The 20231-nt window shown below is 38.9% G+C and overlaps 1 protein-coding gene across 1 annotated transcript; it reads right to left on the bottom strand.

Moving 5' to 3' along the window:
- Nucleotides 1-2034: 2034 nt before the first annotated feature.
- LOC134800586 (glycosylphosphatidylinositol anchor attachment 1 protein) lies at nucleotides 2035-18786 on the bottom strand. The gene is made up of 12 exons (XM_063773076.1): nucleotides 18412-18786; nucleotides 16016-16135; nucleotides 15382-15541; nucleotides 14330-14608; nucleotides 13846-13960; nucleotides 13045-13135; nucleotides 12381-12624; nucleotides 10373-10801; nucleotides 9759-10041; nucleotides 7596-7698; nucleotides 6776-6853; nucleotides 2035-2170 (listed from the first exon to the last, which is right to left on the bottom strand). Exons 1-12 carry the CDS (start codon nucleotides 18658-18660, stop codon nucleotides 2069-2071), a joined length of 2253 nt encoding a protein of 750 aa, XP_063629146.1. The 5' UTR covers nucleotides 18661-18786; the 3' UTR covers nucleotides 2035-2068.
- Between the last annotated feature and the right edge of the window lie 1445 nt (nucleotides 18787-20231).

The raw sequence follows: 20231 nt of genomic DNA on the forward strand, positions 1-20231 counted from the left end.
TAGAATGAGTGACGAAAGCAGAATAGGACTAACTTAAGAACTTGACGAAAAACGAATGGGACGACCCAAGACGTTACCTGAGATACAGGCGCTGTTTTGCAAGAAACGTAGTAGTAATTATGCATGATTGGTTTTTATTAAATGTTTATAGTCGTCGATTGATATGTACAAACATCAACACTCCTAACTGTACATCGGCGGACCTTATTATAAAAGGCATAAGGTCCACCGATGTACAGTTAACAGGGTGGGCGATGGTACTTAGGTAATACATTAAAAACTTAATGACGCTAATTTCAAGTTTCTCGCATTAATTGACCATTTCGTCATGTCATCTGCACTACCGATGATCTCCTTAAAGCAACTCCCCGAGGAATACAAGTGGCAAAACATTGGACGAATATAATTTAGGAAATTGGATCACCTTTACACGATAAGAAGAAGACCATTTCGTAATGTTAGACAACATTACAGGCATAAATTACACAAACCAGCTACAAAACTAGAATTAGCGTCTAAAAATTCATACAGCATGTGCATTACAATTTATAATAAATTACCAGATGAATTTAAAGGGAAAAAAATACAACATTTAAGAAAATGATGAAAGCTTGGCTGTGTGAGAAATGTTTCTACAGTGTGGGCGAGTTCCTTAATAGATAAGTTAATAGCTATAATATATTTGCATGGAATTAGGCTAGTTTAATTAAATTTGTATGCTAGTTTGTAGGCACAATGTGGAGATCCTATATACTTACATATTGTAAATAGTTTTAAGACCTTTTTGTAAACCCACTATTGACAAATAAATGATCATTCATTCATTCATTCATTCATTTTTTTTCTCTAATTAAAAAAAATCGACTTCGCTAGTTTTTTCAATGACCCCGCTTATTACAAAATTTTAAGGTGATTATGTTAAGGAAATTTTAAAACTAGGTACAAATCTCACAAAACTTGTTTATTAAAGTCTTTGGAATGACTATTTTGATCATGAATTCGGGTGTATAAAGTACAAATACAGGTACTAACGCATAATAATACTGTCATGATCCAAATAAACCAAGTCTGACAATCCTGCACAGACACGATGGTTGCACTCAGTATATTGTAAAGACGCTAAGCACAAAGATTTTCGTACATTGACCTGCCTGTTTCTATCTTAATCACAACCGCGGAATTATGTTGCTGTCGCGCCTATGATACCGACGGTCAGTGACGCTGTGCGCATAGAGTAACATAAGTAAAGAAAGAGTGCTAACTCCATACATCAGTCTTCTTACCAAAACGCGCGTTATTTCGTAGTCGACATCTAACGTCAATGAAGTAGTGGAACTATCAGTACCGCTACTTGACACCAGATGTCACAAGTGTCGCTTCTGACTAAAAATGTACTGCTAAAACAATTTACAACTAATATTAGAAGCCGAAGGAGTTGAAAATAGAGTTTCGAGTAATCCGGTTATAATATTAGCTGAAAATTGTTGAGCATTAGAGTTTTTGTTCGCCGCGACATCTATTGTCGACTAGCAGTACTAATATATTCCGCTACTTGATGCTAGATGTCGACTACGAAATAACGCGCGTTTTGGTAAGAAAACTGATGTATGGAGTTAGCACTCTTCCTTTACTTATATTACTCTATGGCAGTGCGAGCGCACTCAATGTACGAAATTCTCCATGCTTAGCGTCCCTTAATTTAGGTCAGTGGTGGGCAAAGTACGGCCCGCGGGCCAAGTGAAGTGCGGCCCGCGAAAGGATTTATCTAGCCCGCCGCCGGTCATTTAAAAAAAATTATCATATGGCCAGCAATATAATAAAAATACATTTTTGCTGTAAATCTGGCCCTCCTCTGAAATTCCTTCAAGTTTTGGCCCCTCATGAAGAAAGTTTGCCCACCACTGCTTTAGGTACTAAGGGGCTATTCATAAATTACGTCATTTCAAATGGTAGCATGACGTAGGAGGAAACGGGGTCCTTCGAAGCATGATTTTTGGATGATTTTAGAGGGGGGGGGGGGTCAAAAATCGTCAAGACGTAATTTATGGACAGCCCCTAAGAAAGTTATTTATGCCGGTGCATCAACTTTGTTGCACACGATCTGCCAGAATATAATCCAGATGGGCAAGATGGTCGCCGACGCTACGTTGAACAGCCAGTTTCCATATATCTGCAACAAACAGTATATTTACTTATTAAAATAAAAAATTAAAAAAATCATTTATTTCGGACCATAGAATCCATATCGTAACTAATTAAATTCCATTAAATTTAAAATAATAAAATAAAATTAAATTAAAAATTAAAACTTATAACATTATCAAAATTTACAATAAAAAATAAATTAAATTACAATAAATTACAACCACATAAAAATTAAAATTTATACAAATAAAAATATTACAATAAAACTAAATATATTACATTAAATTAAATTTATTATTGAGGCTAACGTGCATGGAGGACCAGTGTTTCAAAAGGCCACTGTCCCACCTGTACCCTACCAAGCATCGCGGCGCAACGCTTGCGGAGTGTGGCGTGGAAACCGTCCACGCTCGCATCCGCATACATCCCGGACGCGCTGCAGTATCGCGGCAGCCGCAACAGCACCCTGAACGCATCGTTGTACTGGACCCGCAGAGCATTTAGCGATCGCTGGGTATATCTGGTCCATAGGCTGCAGGTATACAGCGATGTACAGTACGCTCTAAACAGAGTTATTTTTACTTGGGCTGTACATCGATGAAACCTGTGCGCTATCATATTGGCTCTCATCGCTAATGCTCTGCGTTCCCTTTCGATGTCGGCGTCGTCGCGCAGATCTTCGGTTACCAAATGCCCTAGGTATTTGAAGGTCGTCACCCTCTTCAGTATCTGACCATTCAGGAGAATGGGAGGTACATACGTTGGGCATTTGTTTCCCGCTTTAAACACCATGAATTCACTTTTGAGTGCGTTATATTTTAAATTGTGATGGCGAGCGTACGTTTCACAAATATCCAAAAGTATTCTCAATCCTCCAACCGATGGGCTCAGCAACACCATATCATCTGCGTAACTTATATTATTAAAACAGACCCTGTCTATATGGCTTCCGACATGTGTGTTGCTGAGCTCACCGATTAAGTCGTTTACATAAAGATTAAATAATTTGGGAGAGGTAAGCCCCCCTGCCTCACACCGCACTGCAGTCCATATTCGTCCGAGAATACATCGCCCCAACGGACGCTATTTCTCTGGCCCGTATACCAGTACCTAAATATGCGTGTTAGTTCCTTTGGAAACTCTATCCTGTCCAGCTTTTTCCATAATAAGTCGTAGTTTACAAGGTCAAAAGCCTTCGAGAGGTCCAAAAAGCATGCATAAATAGGAGTTTTTCTGCGAGTATAGTACTCGACAGCCTGCTTTAGACAAGTTATTGCGCTCTCAGTTGATAGACCGGCACGGAAGCCAAACTGAGCGTCATGTATTTGCAAGCACTTGTCCAGTTGCAAATTGAGCAGGCCGTCAAGCACCCTAGCCACAATGGTTGCCAGAGAAATAGGTCTGTATAGTTCGTCTTGTCAGATATATCACCTGTTTTATTTTTGACAATCGGAACCACTAATGTTTTAATCATATTCTCGGGCAAATAGGAATGACTAATGCATGTTAAAGAGCTTATTGCACCTGCAACCAATTTCAAGAGAATCGGTTGAAAAATACTACTTGTAGGTGAGCACATTCGGACATAAAAACATTTTAGGGTTCCGTACCCAAAGGGTAAAAACGGGACCCTATTACTAAGACTCGTCTGTTTGTCAGTCTGTCTGTCTGTCCGTCTGTCTGTCTGTCCGTCTGTCTGTCTATCCGTGTGTCTGTTTGTCACCAGGATGTATCTCATGAACCGTGATAGCTAGACAGTTGAAATTTTCACAGATGATGTATTTATGTTGCCGCTATAACAACAAATACTAAAAACAAGATAAAATAAACATTTAAGTATACAATAAACATGATTTTTTGCCGTTTTTTGCGTAATGGTACGGAACCCTTCGTGCGCGAGTCGGACTCGCACTTGGCCGGTTTTTCCCCAAGCTGAAACGGTGACCTTCGCTTCACTTCGTCAATACAAGGAGGGTCACCACCACTTTCCTAGGAGTCTCGGATTCTTTTCCACTGCCTTAGGAAGCCTGGGGTCCGCTCGGCAATCTAATCCCAATAATTAGCACAGGCACTAGTTTTTAACAAAGCGACTCCTTGACCTTCCTATTCACAGTAAAGAGTCTGGTAAACATCAAAATGTGCCATTTTCAAACAAAAGGGTACTTATCGTCGGTAGTCAATAATGGTCTAAGAGCTAGCCACGGAAATAGGTATGCAATTTATAGAGCAACGAAATCCCTTTAGTTAGTATGCCATACTATCATTATTAATTAATCCGGGCGCCTGGCAGCTGTTTAGCGGTGGGTGCGGGAATGGTTGGGCAACAAAGGGGTTGTAAAATCAATCCAAGGTGTGCAATTTATAGAGCTCTGATTTTGGTGTGATATAATAGCTAAATATGTATTTAATTCAAATATAACAATGCCAGGCGTTTTAATTGGGGGAAAAGTAGTGCCAGGTGACGTACAAGATTCGCGAAAAAGTACCAAAATAGGTTTGCAATTTATAGAGAAACGAAATATTTCTAGTTAGTGTGCAATACTATCATTATTAATTAATCTGGGCGCCTGGCAGCTGTTTAGCGGTGGGTGTGGGAGTGGTTGGGCAACAAAGGGGTTGTAAAATCAATCGAAGGTATGCAATTTATAGAGCTCTGATTTTGGTGTGATATAATAGCTAAATATGTATTTAATTCAAATATAACAATGCCAGGCGTTTTAATTGGGGGAAAAGTAGTGCCAGGTGACGTACAAGATTCGCGAAAAAGTACCAAAATAGGTTTGCAATTTATAGAGAAACGAAATCTTTCTAGTTAGTGTGCAATACTATCATTATTAATTAATCCGGGCGCCTAGCAGCTGTTTAGCGGTGGGTGTGGGAGTGGTTGGGCAACAAAGGGGTTGTAAAATGAATCGAAGATGTGCAATTTATAGAGCTCTGATTTTGGTGTGATATAATAGCTAAATATGTATTTAATTCAAATATAACAATGCCAGGCGATTTAATTGGGGGAAAACTAGTGCCAGGTGACGTACAAGATTCGCGAAAAAGTACCAAAATAGGTTTGCAATTTATAGAGAAACGAAATATTTCTAGTTAGTGTGCAATACTATCATTATTAATTAATCTGGGCGCCTGGCAGCTGTTTAGCGGTGGGTGTGGGAGTGGTTGGGCAACAAAGGGGTTGTAAAATCAATCGAAGGTATGCAATTTATAGAGCTCTGATTTTGGTGTGATATAATAGCTAAATATGTATTTAATTCAAATATAACAATGCCAGGCGTTTTAATTGGGGGAAAAGTAGTGCCAGGTGACGTACAAGATTGGAAAGCCAAAGCTTCTTCAGATTAACCTTCATTCAAGTTTTCATTTAATTCGAGTTGAAGAGTTCCGCATTACCTACTCTTCTATACTATATTGGTCACACGAAGTCATGTAAGTCAAGTTACATGACATACGTGTGATCAGACATGGCACGTATTACTTTACAAATAAGTTTCCTGACATATTTTCTCTGCATTTGAAAAACAATGGTACCGGAATTGTACCTTCGTCGAATTCAAATTTGTCAACAATTTTAAAGATGATTTAGACTGGTTATCCGTAACTCAAAGAACTTAAGTTGCGGAGCGTTAGGCGTGACACGGCAGCGCGGTCGACGCGGGCGGCCCGGGCGGCGCGAGGCCAGTTGATCTTTGTCGTCGCCTGGCGAGGTGATCGACTGAATATTTGCGCCTGTATTTTTGCACACACGATTTTGTTGAAGGTCCACTCTAATGAAAAAGTAAAGGCCCAGACCTCTATAAATGAGACAACTTTGGCACTTTTTTCCGCACCTTGTACGTCACCTGGCACTAGTTTTCCCCCAATTAAAACGCCTGGCAGTGTTATATTCGAATTAAATACATAATTAGCTATTATACCACATCAAACTCAGATCTCTATAAATTGCACACCTTCAATTGATTTTACAACCCCTTTGTTGCCCATCCACTCCCGCACCCACCGCTGAATAGCTGCCAGGCGCCCGGATTGATTAATAATGATAGTATGGCACACTAACTAGAGGGATTTCGTCGCTCTATAAATTGCATACCTATTTCCGTGGCTAGCTCTCCGTCTATAAGGCGCTATTTCCATAGAGCTTCAATTTGAAATCAACCTTATCGACAACCGACAATGTGGCACCTTTTGGTTGAAAACGTCACAAATGATGTTTCATAGGTATATAAATTCGGAAAATTCATAGGTATAGGGGTCGAACGAAACTGCAACCACCGGTTTGATAGTAACACGCCTTATGATAAGGCCCTTACCCTTATCGCGAGGCTAACTGGACTTTCAAGAAGAGTATCGACAATTAATAATAAAATCGGACAAGTGCGAGTCGGACTCGCGCACGAAGGGTTCCGTACCATTACGAAAAAACGGCAAAAAAATCACGTTGTATGGGAGCCCCACTTAACTATTTATTATATTCTGTTTTTAGTATTTGTTGTTATAGCGGCAACAGAAATACATCACCTGTGAAAATTTCAACGGACGGACAGACGGACAGTGGACTCTTAGTAATAGGGTCCCGTTTTTACCCTTTGGGTACGGAACCCTAAAAATTGTGATGTAAACATACCAGGGAATCAGCGACGGAGAACATGATGGCTTGTATGGCGGCGTCGCGACCGCGGCCCGCTGTGCTCAGCCATGGCTCCTAAACAAAATCCTATATTATTAATTGTATACATGCTACCATATGCTGGCAACACAGTTGAGGTGTTGTATTTATAAAATGTTGCTATGTATTTTTCATGTCATATGATGTCAGTGGAAAACGTTTTGTATTGACTTTAAAAAAAACCTTTGATGTCTACTCGCAGGATAAATTTTATAATTTGAATTTGGGATGGAGCAAGGAAGTAAAAGAATTTTGAGGTCATTCATATATTTCGTGTAATGACAACAGGATTTTGGTCAGTGTTCGTACCGATAGCAATTAAAATAGCCTACTGTAGTAGATTGGCCAAAAAGTTTCGCGAAGTTATTTTTTTGAATGTCGTGAACTTAAATCACATTCACCCATCATTCGTTAATTCACAAGGCAGCAAATTTGATGTTTCAAAAAGTTGTGCCAAAAAGTTTCTCGGAATTATCTTTGAAACATCAAATTTGCTGCCTTGTGAATTAACGAATGATGAGTAAATGTGATACAAGTTCATGACATTCAAGAATAATTCCGAGAAACTTTGTAGCCGCGAAGACGCGACTTTCATATACAAATTTATAATTTCGCGCCTTTTTCTACTGACAAATCGGTTTGCCAGACTATAGCTGTGTGTGTAATCAATGATTACTAATCATTCACCTCAACTCTCCTGCCGACACCTAAACGATATTAACGTCGATTCTCAGACCATGAACTAAAGACTATATGAAAAATTAAATAACATATTAACCTCTGGGAACAGCGTACTGCTGTACAAAATCATGGAAAGCGTCACGGCGGACAGCGGGTGCAATAGCAGGCAGAAGATTCGCTTCAGGAACAACGAGATGGCGCTGAAATTATAAGTAAATTCACTTTACTTTACTAAACTCTTTAATAGGGGGTATTACTGCAATGTTCTACCGCCAGAGTGCAGCACTAGCACCCATCGTAAACCATAGAATAACTTATACAAATACATACTGTGCCTGAAACTGTTTTTGACAAGTTTTCACAGACAATAAAACATTGATGCACAAAGGGCCTACCGGGAAACGCGAAAATCGAAACTAACCTATCTGCCTCTTTAACCTTCGAATATGCAAAAGTGATAGAGAGGTTAGATAACAAAATTTCGACTCGTTCGCGGTAGACCCTTAGATTGTGACTGATTGTTGTAGTGGCGCCCCCTACGCAGAGTTTCGCGTAATATTCCCTATTGATACATTTCCACCAAAAGCAACGATTGGGGGAGAAACGACATGACACTTGCGTTATTTTGGTAGCAGCATAAATTTTGTACAAACGTTTGACTCATACAAATTTCGCTTTGAAACTACTGAAGTGGCTCTTTCAAAAACTTGGCACCTTCATACATAGTGTCCCCTACAATACTTTTTATAAATAAACGCACTCAAAGCTATTTATGCCCTTGGAAACTAAGGCCACAGGAGTGTATAAGACAGCCATAGCTAACCCCAGCGGGTAGTTATGCGAGGACAGACATACTGTGTAACATAAATATTACAATCTTTAAGATAAATACATAAAAAAAAAATATAAAGAAATTTAGTTATTGATAAGAACGCCCTCTCTGTGTGCTTCACAAAACGATTAGGCTCACCTATGAACCCAACTCGTGCGCAAGCGAATTTAGCGAATTAGATAAGTAATTAGTTCAGGTGTAATCCGCAACCGTGATAGGGGCGCATCACAGAGGATGCTGCCTTTTTCGATACGAACGGCGGGGTGACTGGAAGGACGTTGTAAGAGTTAAATTCAAAATGAAGCCAAAAGATATTTGTAGGCCGCATTCCTGGCATTCAAAGTTACCTCAACGTTAGTTAATATGTAAAAAATAAATTATAAAACTGGAGGAGTCGTCGCATTCATGAACACTTAAAATCCCAAAACTGTAAGTACTGTTTGTTATATAACCTCAAATGTCTAGCACGTTGGCTTTGCAAGATTTCTTTGGTTCTACAGCTGGGTTTTGCCTTGTTGTAGGGGTCCTTAGGTTGACCTGACAACGATTTCGAGGGATGAGCTCCGGCCGGCATCTGGTGTCCGAGCTGGTCATCCACGTCACCACTTAACCCTGGACCTGCTTCCTGGAGGCATCGGCGTCTGCGTAGTGGATTCCGTATGTGTAATAAATAAAGAGTGTTCGCAAGTGCTTTAGGAACAATCCAGGTTAGTTAAAAACTTAATTTGAACTTTAACTCAACGTCAGTGGACAATAAAAGTGTAGCTGTGTGACCCAGTGTGAATAAAGACTTTCTCCAGAATTTCTACTTCTTTTCATTTACATTACAACCCAGTAAAGGCGCCCTGAGGTTAAATATTAACAGTTTCATGCCTACGTTGTTGCGACCCGGTGAAGTACCAGTGGAGCTGATTTCAACTGTTACAACTGTCGCCAACTCCACTAATCAGTGCCCTGTTTATCAAAAGCTTGTAACTTGTAATGCAAGCGGAAGTCCCTTTTTGACAGCTTTTGTTAGAAAGGGACTTCCAATTGGTATTACAAGTTACAAGCTTTTGATAAACAGGGCACAGGACTCACCTCATCTTTCCGCCGCCTTTCGTCACCACACCACAATCACCAGGGCCACAGGACTGTATAAGACAGCCATGGCCAACCTTAGCGGGTAGTTATGCATGCCCACAGACAGACATACTGTCGCCAACTGCCCTAATAACAAAATGTAGATTCGATCAGGACTCACCTCTTCTTTCCGCCGCCTTTAGTAACCACCCCAATCACCAGGGCCACAGGAGTATAGAAGACAGCCATGGCCAACCCTAGCGGGTAGTTATGCATGCCCACGGACAAGCACACTGTCGCCAACTCCACTACTAACAATTAGATCAGGACTCACACTAACAATATGTAGATTAGACCAGGACTCACCTCTTCTTTCCGCCGCCTTTAGTAACCACCCCAATCACCAGGGCCACAGGAGTATAGAAGACAGCCATGGCCAACCCTAGCGGGTAGTTATGCATGCCCACGGACAGACATACTGTCGCCAACTCCACTAGTAATAGAATATTGACTAGAGATAACTCCTCGTGGGTGATGCGGCCCGTGCGGAGCAGACGGGGGAGGTAGGGGGAGATTAGGGTGAGGAGGACAGCTATAGCGATGAGACCGTAGTATACGGATAATTCTGATGAGTAACCGTGTGCCGCACCTGAAAATATAAAAAAACTTAGTAAATCTCACCATTTAAATCCAATTCTACAAAACTTGCAAAAGAAAATAATCAATGGTTAGGGTGGTATTCCACCTGTCCTGACAAAGTCCAATGTCATTGAGTCTCACTCTCTCATTATGCAAAAATGTGAGACGCAATACACATTGGACCAATATATTGGACAGGTGGAATAGATAATAAAGAATGTATTGAATCCCATACCTTTCGCGACTCTTCTCTTTCCGCACATACTCTACACATGGTTGGTATTATGGTTGATATTTGTTTAAAATGAAATAAACACAAAATAATTGATATGTACACTCACCAATCTGACTTAAAAGTATAGGCGAATTCATAACAGCATAACCCAACAAATGCACCAGCAAATAGTTCGCTCCAATATTGACAATGCTCATGCTAGACTCCTCCTTTTCTTTCCGTCTCTTTCCTCCGCTCTTCTTGCTTTTTTCTTTACCTAACTCTGTTTTGAACTTTTCTTTAAGCTCCTTTGATTCTTTGCACTCAGATTCAGCGACTTTCCTGTGTCTAAGTGTGCTTTCTTCAGATTGTATCACCTCGGTTTTATTATCTCCTGGTACCTCAGGGTTGTCTGCTGGTAGATCGGCGCCTGATGTTTTTCGTTTCGGTTTGGGAGGTTTTTCCTCTTCGTTGTCCTGTTGTGTGGTCACCCAGAGGGATAGGGCACGGATGAGCATGGCGACGCATAGGAGACAGAGGGAAGGCATGTATTGACCTGAAAATACGCAAAAAAAACATTGAACTATTATTAATCTATTACTAACGTATATACGGCACGGAGAACCAGTATTTTTCGCCATAAGTTGATGTTGTTTTGACAACAAACCATAGAAGCGGAGCGTAAATCTCGCAACCTAAACATAAGCGCCATGAATTTTGCGGCGCTTACGACGTTTTGGTCGCGAGGTACAGGTTGTGATGTGTGATTGTGACAATTTCATTGTTTGGTATGGCGTCTCTACAGTAATATGTAATAACTCAATGAAAAAAAAACAACGGGTTGCACTCCGGGAGTGCCGGAGGTAAAAACTCAATGACATTGTAACAGTTTTTCGATCAGGTCACGTGTCCGACTTACGAAGCGTCTTACGTCAAAATATTAATAACAGCGCCATCTAGTGCAAAATGTCTGCAGCACTATGTATAATTGAGGTTAACGCCATCTAGCGTTATTTCGTCGCATTACTTGAAACCCCTAAGCACATCACTGTTAGTACTCGAGTTATATTAGTACCAGTTAGCGGGAAACTCACTAGATGGCATTTAAATCACGTAACGTTCGTTACGTGTGCGTCACACGTGACGTCACGTCTTACGAATCTTACTTGTCGTGAGTTTAACATTTTTTCCCCATCACAAAAAGTGCACAGCGCCGCTGAAGAAGTCGACTAGTTTTAAGTCGAGAGTCAATTTATTTTTGTAAGTGGGATGAAAATGTAACACTCACCAATAGAAACGAATCTGTTGGTAGCCGCCATCATATAAAAGAAGTAGCTCTGATGGAACCTCTCCAACAAATTATTGAGCGATCGTAAAATGCTCTCCAACGCCACACCAAGACGGTAGAAGTTAGCAGAGGTTAGAGCCTTGACTTTAGATCTTACAAAACTTAACAATTAACAAAAATAGTTAAAAATAGTATGAAAATTAACACTTACCGATAGAAACGAATATGTTGGTAGCTGCCAACATATAAAAGAAGTAGCTCTGATGGAACCTCTCCAACAAATTATTGAGCGATCGTAATATACTCTCCAGCGCCACACCAAGGCGATAGAAGTTAGCAGGGGTTAGAGCATTGACTTTAGTTCTTACAAAACTTAACAATTAACAAAAATAGTTAAAAATAGTTTGAAAATTAACACTTACCGATAGAAACGAATATGTTGGTAGCTGCCAACATATAAAAGAAGTAGCTCTGATGGAACCTCTCTAACAAATTATTGAGCGATCGTAATATACTCTCCAGCGCCACACCAAGGCGATAGAAGTTAGCAGGGGTTAGAGCATTGACTTTAGATCTTACAAAACTTAACAATTAACAAAAAATAGTTAAAAAATAGCTTGGAAATTATCACTTACCGATAGAAACGAATATGTTGGTAGCTGCCAACATATAAAAGAAGTAGCTCTGATGGAACCTCTCCAACAAATTATTGAGCGATCGTAATATACTCTCCAGCGCCACACCAAGGCGATAGAAGTTAGCAGGGGTTAGAGCATTGACTTTAGATCTTACAAAACTTAACAATTAACAAAAAATAGTTTAAAATAGCTTGGAAATTATCACTTACCGATAGAAACGAATCTGTTGGTAGCCGCCATCATATAAAAGAAGTAGCTCTGATGGAACCTCTCCAACAAATTATTGAGCGATCGTAATATACTCTCCAGCGCCACACCAAGGCGATAGAAGTTAGCAGAGGTTAGAGCATTGACTTTAGGCGGTGTGCCGGCTGGGTCGGAGGCGTCCCGGCCTTCTAATGTGACGGCCTCGATGCCGAAACGATGGAAGAGGCCGTGGTTGCCATTCGGTACCTGAAAAAAGTAATATCAATAACCTTAAGAGAGAAGTATAGCACGTGATCGTCCATACAAAAAGAGAAAACGTTTTTCCACTTCTAAACATTTTCCATTCTCTATGAGAATTTACTATGTTATTTACGCAATGAAAAACTAGGTTTATAGGTTTCCTTTTTTTCAAAATTTGCAATATAAATAAAATGTATTGCAAATTTTGACTTACAGGTACTGACGTAATTTTTTGTTACTTTCTGTTTGCAAAAATATATTAAAAAGTCATATGTTTGAATTAATTACTACGTGAAAAGTAGAAGAGGTGGGGGGGGGGGGCTCCCCTGTCTTGGGATATACTACAGGCGGTCACCGAAAGGAGGGAGGGGGGTAAAAATTGTGAATAGAGGTTTAACTATATTATGTTTTCAGTATAGTACTTACCCCCGCAATTTGCGTGACCACTTGCCCCAGCAGGGTGTAGACACCGTTGGTCCACTCGTCTACCGTATTACGATTGCGTATCCACGAGTAGCTGAAGCAAAACAAACCTTATTACCTTACCATTAGGGTGTATATTAAGCCCCCTATTGTAAAGATTTTTTATATATAAACTGGAATTTTGTTTGTAAATATCCATCTTTGATAATATAGGCGGACTCAAAAGGGTGTTTTTTGTAGGACCTGAACAAAATAAGCAAAAGAGAGTACTTTTGCAGCAATAATTATGTCCTTTTACATAAAAGGGATAACTTTTTTAAGAACACAAAGACGGTTCTAACGATCATGTTCAAAATAGTTTTCTTTGAAAGTCTTTTACTTTCATAATTTTTGAACCGACAGTGCAATAATAGAGGAAATTCAAAATAGACAAGGAATATTCATAGAACACGAACATAAACTCCATGAGATCTGTTGATCTGAAATTATTTCATTAACAGTGGAGCGGTATGAGTATTTTGCCGCCCATTTTGGATCACGGTACATTTTTTCACGGCATATTTTGTAGCTACTGCTAAGTGTAAAATTGGAATAAATGTTAACTTTTCTAATAGTTATTGATTTATTTTATCCCACAAAAGTCTTTCATCCCAAAAGGTATTATTTATTCCAATTTTACACTTAGCAGAACAAAAAAATGCCATGAAAAAATGTACTGTGAGCCACGGGCGGCAAAATGCTCTAAATGCATAAAATTATTAAAAAAACATGTTAAGTTTGGGCGGCAAATAAGGCGCAAGTTACCTGTTCTTATAAGAGTGGTGAATGCCAGACTTGACACAGAGCTTATGGACCAGATTGCCGAGATCCAGGTTAGGCAGCTGCCCGTTCAGACCTTCGACCTTCACTTCGATGTATTCTGAAACATTATATAATGTTGACTTAGCCACAAAATACCAGGGCTCTGACAAATAGGTAGGATACTTGAATATAACTGGAACTGCAAAATTATTAACAGTATACAGTAACTATAAATAGTAGAAATTAGGGCAAACACGGAAAACATAAAGAAATCTATTCATAATTTACCGTATTCATAATTTACCGGCAAGTAAAAACTTTTCAGTTATTTCGTAATTTTTTGCACGAATCAAATGTCACTGGTCAACATTTTAATTAGGTATTAGGTACACATAAATTCCGGTTTTCGCAGCAATGTGCTGTTAAAATTCTCAATAAAACATAGAAATACATAAAACTTTTAAACAAGAAAACCTTTGAAACTTACTGATTTTAGGCGTATGAATCTCCAAATTAATAGCCGCCTGAATAGACCCAGACCTTCCCTTCAACTTGCCAGGATTCAAGCACTTCTTATGTTCAAAGCCCATGCCCAAAGCCCCCAGGTCCAGACTCGGCATACCAGGCGTCCAGAAGCCGCCAAGACTGGTGTAGAATGTCCCAGAGTCGCGCTGGATACCGTGGTAGGCTTCTAGCCACGCCTGCATGCCTAGTTGCTCGTGCTCAGTTACTAGGAATATTATGTCCTTGGCCCAGTATTTTTGTGCTGAAACCAAAGTACAGATGTAGTGCCAGGCGTGGCTCACTCCGCGATTTCGTCGCTTTGCTACAAGTACATCCGTTCCACACCAATTTTGGTGGGTAGCCATAAGCCGCGCGTGGCGCTGTCGCCACCTAGCGGCCATATCTGTCCTGATCGTAACAGACGCGTTTTGTTAGAGAGTGAGTCTTCTGGACTGTACTGTATTTTTACGGAAACTTATGAACGTGCCTTGCTAAGTTGCTATTTCAGTCAGTCTCGGTACAAAAAGTACTAAGGTTGACTGAACTAGCACTAGCATGACAAATACGAAAATTTCGGAGAAAATACAAAAGAAATCAATTTTGCACTACATCTTTAGTACATTACTACAGAGACAGGGATATAAGGGATTGCCGGCGAAGTAGTTACAAACTAAATATCGGGTCGAATGCCGGCAATCTCTTATTCACAGATTCACACCAAGGTATTTAAAGTGAAATTCAATAGAAATTACATATATGTCTTCTTCTTCCTCGGTCCCTCGTAGCTGAGCATCGCGACCATGTATGCTACCTCTCCACAGTGTGCGATCATAGGCCATATGGGTCACGCACTGCATGTTGCCGCCAACCACCCTCTTCACATCAGACCATCTCGTGGGTCCTTTTCCTCGCGCTCGCTTGCCCTCTATTTGGCCCAAGATAATCTGCCTTTCTAGGTCGTGCTTTTTAGACCGCATGATATGACCAAAGAAGCCGAGTGCGTACAAATATGTACTAAAATATATAGATACTCACACCGAGCGAACTGAGCGAAGGCGAGCATAAGCGCGATGCCAGCAGCTGTGTCTTTCTGATGCGTGCCGGGTGCGCGGTGCGGCGCTGTAAGGACTAAAGCTTCGAGAGACGCAGTGCGCGGCGCGCGTAGGATTCCATAGACGTTCGTGCCGTGGTATACCTGTGAATATTATCTTGATATGCATGTTTCACAGAATCAGCCTAAGTTATCGAATTTAAAATGTTGTGAGACAGTGACTAAAAACAAGTGAGTCTAAACCGTAAAATTATTCAAAACCTAAGTTATGTTTCATAAAGTTACATGTTTGCTATTTGCCTAATGGTTGGTAGAAAGATAGGCAAGTACAAGCTTGTAACTTATCCCTTTTTATAATGCAACTGTGGTAGAACCTTTTAACCCTTTATATCATATTACAAAAAGATGATGTATACCTTATTACATCATCTTTTTGCATTAATTTAATTACCAGAATCATTAGGAATATTGAGTGTCAAGGAGGCTTGAACCTACCTTGGCTATTTTTTGCGCATTAAAGGATTAACATTTAATATTTATTGCCCCCTAAGCTGAATACATGATTCACACTAACCATTGTTGAAAAAATGTTCACATGGATTATTGTGCTGTACTAACCTGCCCTTTGCCAAGTGGGTAGTCGAGAGTGAAGTTGTGTGTATACACTTCGAGGTGCAACTGCGACATCTTGGCCACCAACCACGCCACTGGCATCTGCTCCACATCCTCTAACTTGTACTGTCCATGTAAAAAAATTATTGAATAAATTAATAAAGATATACATTTCAAATTGTAAGTCTACTGGCTAAATTATAATAGCTCTGTAGTAAACCAAAACAATTCGAGCGAGCTCTCAATTGCAGCGGTCCTTGGGCGCTATAATAAATAATAAATTTTGTATCCTTAATAAATATCATGGTATAATAATATACTCCGCCTGGTACTCCATTCCGAGATTCGCGTATGACCTAACTGACACGCGCCTACGTCATCATGCTGTTTACAGGTTCTCAAACTTTGAAATGTGGGAGAATTTTAACCAACGGTGAAAATTATTTTAACGGCATTAATTTTAAGTTATTCATGTAGAAACATAGTAAAATAAAACAAATCTAATGTATTAAATTAAACTTTATTTATCTATACAAGACAAACGTTTAAAAAACTAATTCACAGTTACACATTAATTACCAAGCTTACGACGTGAAAATTTTGGAAAACACTGCGACTGCTGACACTGAGCGAGAAGGAAATAACAATTAACACGCGTTCGACAAGGATGACGGTCAGGGCATGAAGTTATCTAGATCCGAATTGTCAAATGTGCACAGCGCTATCCTGTGTTGCCAGTAGTATAAACAGAATTACCCGAAAGTCTGAAATTTCTTTCGTGAATCGGAAGATATTGCTAACGAGTAATTAAAAATGACGTGTTATTGTAAAATTTAAGCTAAAATACATATAAATGAAAATTATAAAATTATAAAGAAATATTTTAACTTATTAACCATAGGTATAATGTACCCATGTAACATGTTATGTTGAAATAAAGTGGCAATGTTATTGTGACGTAGGCCCGTGTCACTCTGGGAATGGAAGACCATGTTTTATTAGACCATGATAAATATGTGTTATGTAAAAAAGGTCAAATGACCAGAGCGCTATTAAAAGGCGCTGTGTACTTTTTAAAAGACAGGTGACAAGTATCACGAAGTCAGCTTACATTATTAGGTCACAATGCAGATGTTACAAAATGGCTCATTGGCGATCAATTCTTTACAATAACAAACAATTTACGAGCAAGAATTCTGAAGAAGAAAAAAAAACCCATCCCATCGCATACCACCATCCATATAAGGAACCAATATCTCCATGACACAGAGAATTAATCAATAATGCCTAACAAATAAATATCATATTCACAGTTTCAATAAAAGTAAACACATGTTAACGCAACAATGTATTTCATAACCATATAAGGAACATATAATGTTAGAAATAGGCATGTAAGCAAATTGTATATCCAGATAGCATTAAGATTTTTATTATATTCCAAAATATAATTTTAAGAACCAATATGTATACCATAGATTTAAGTTCACTTAAGCCAAAAAAATATAATAATAATTATATATTTTTTGTCTCAAAAAAAAAAACTGCTGTAGTGTAGTCAGTTCATACACAGCTGCAATCAGCTGATACACTGCTGCTTAATGCAGCTGATTCTTGATACCTATCTCCCACATATGTAATTTACTACTTTACAGAACATTAAGTTAACAATGCCATAAACCTTGACTTACTGTAATTTTCTATACAATGGTTAATGACCATTGCCATAACTTCCACTTGATTAAGCCTGTTAAAACCTTAGTATATAAGGCCAGCACTTTCTCTCAATATATTCAGTATTTACTCCACTCTTGTGTTATCATTATAACCCCTGAACGCCGAACACATCTCTAATAAAATTTATGAGATTTGATTCCACTAACATGGACACTAGATACACATGATAAAATTAAAACACCCTTCATTTTGCAACGGAGATTATATGCCTAGCTTTATGTCTAAAGCTATTTGCCTATAAAAAAAATTAAGTGCAGATTTTGATACACATCGATTTGTGAGAATATCAGATAAGAAATGTGTAAAGAAAATCTGCAGTTTTTTACCAGTGATAAAAACATAAGTAAGCATATTAAATTCATAGAAAAAAATACTATGATAATTGCTATTGGCTATTATTAACCCTTTACTTATAAGGCAGCGGTCTCAAAAAAGACCTCCCTGTAACATCATCTTTTTGTATTTTTTTCTTGTTCCTACAGAAATTTAGGACTACCTATATGATGACGATGAGGCTTGAATTGAGGATCTTTTTCAGTCTTGCATGTTAAAGGGTTAAAAATTTGATTAAAAGCAATTTTTTTTCTGGCTTACTTCCTGCATATGCACAGGGTGAATTTGCCATTGTCGCATTTCTATTCAGTCCTAAGTTTCACCATGCTTACCCGAATCTCGTTCGTGAGCTCATCAAAGAACTGTTTGGCGGCATGTTCCCCATTAAACTCCGTGGTCACAAGGCCCGGCAGCAGCGCATTTTCCGAGAAATACGTCTCGTTGTTGAACTCCTTGTTGCCCAGCAGCACGAACCAGGCCAGGGCTCCCACGTATAGCACGAAACAGAGAGGCCCGTGGATCCTTTTCAACACCCGCACCCATTTCACGGAACGGTACTCTGGGTCTGATAACAGACCCATTTTGATAGATTCCGCTGAGCTTGTGCGTTATAATGTATTAGTTATCAATGAACTTAGAATACACAAGCACTATAGGTTTGATTGGTTTTATAATGATCAAGAAAAGTTAAATTAAATGCCGAAATCCTTTAAATTTTATTATTATCTGCAACAAGCTCCGCAAGCTCGCCTAATCAAGCGAATGTCATTTGTCATTAATGTCATTTGTTTTGTCAGAGTATGGAGTTATAAGAAGGAGTGAACTGTCACTTGTTTTGTCATACTAAATTGAACCTTATCACAGAGCCAGAAAGACGTTCGTACGCGCCGCGGTGTCTCACTCGCACATGTTGCCAATGTTAAAAATATACCATTGTGGTAGTATTTATATCAATATACTACTGAAATTAAATACCTTCTTATATTATTTAAGTGCTATATTCAGAGTGTTACGGTTCTGATATCTTTTAGGAAATTTGTAAATAATTATGATGTCAATATTATTAACTGATTTAACCAAGCATGTGCACAACAATAAAAAACACTAATTTTGATATGGTAGACATTGTAGCAGTAAGTTTGAATATTAATTGGTATCCCTAACCTGATGACATATTTACAAAACACGTGAATGCAAAATTTCTTAAAAATGGTGAAGAAATGTTGCGTTAAAGGTTGTGGGAGTGAAATAATTTCTTATTGTGTAATATCGTTTCACAAGGAACGCACAATTATTACATTTTACGATAAAAATACAAGTTAGACATTGTCAAACTCATTAGGGTGACCATGATGTCGGCACGATGAGAACCAGTTTAACCACTTCCTTTATGGTTTTACACAATTCTTATTACGTACTTAAACGTATAAGTTTTCATAAATAGGTATGTATTTATTTCGGCATGTTTAAATTGGTGAAATGAAAGCCAATACAGAATAAATAATTGCAAAAATTGAAATCCAAAGTCCTTAAACATTACAGACACATTTATAAATTGTTATAATAATAAAAAAAGCACATAGATAATAAAAGATAAATAGAAGTTTATCGTAATTTACTGACTTTTGGAACGATACCAGAAACGTTACTGGGAATTTAGCCCTCATAAGCACGAGCGCTCTTTGGAAAATTTACTGGGAACGGCACATCACTTTTTTCTTTACATTTCACGACTCTTCTCTTTTCGCACAGATGGCCTACCACCGTGAACACCGAAGTTCGCAAATTACGGGCATCTTTCTCTTTTACTCCTATAAAGGAGTAATTACAGTGACAGAGAAAGATGCTCGCAATTTGCGAACTTCGGTGTTTATGGTTTTCGGTGACGCCGAAATAATTTTTAGCTTGTAAGATTTTTACTATTGTACGTATGTTAGTTTGTAAGGTATGTATCTATGGGCCTTAGTCGCCTGATAATAAATGATATTTATTTTTTTAATTTAATTTATGCTCCAGTGACAAGCGTCCTAGTTAAAAACCATAACAAACGGGCGTAGCGGATCCACGCGACCCTGAGGCAGTGGCGGATTTGCTCTAAGGCCGAATAGGCCCGGGCCTAGGGTGGCAGTCTATATGATGGGTGCTGAGAAAG

This window comes from Cydia splendana, chromosome 20 (assembly GCF_910591565.1).
Source record: "Cydia splendana chromosome 20, ilCydSple1.2, whole genome shotgun sequence".
Classification (NCBI taxonomy): Eukaryota; Metazoa; Arthropoda; class Insecta; order Lepidoptera; family Tortricidae; genus Cydia; species Cydia splendana.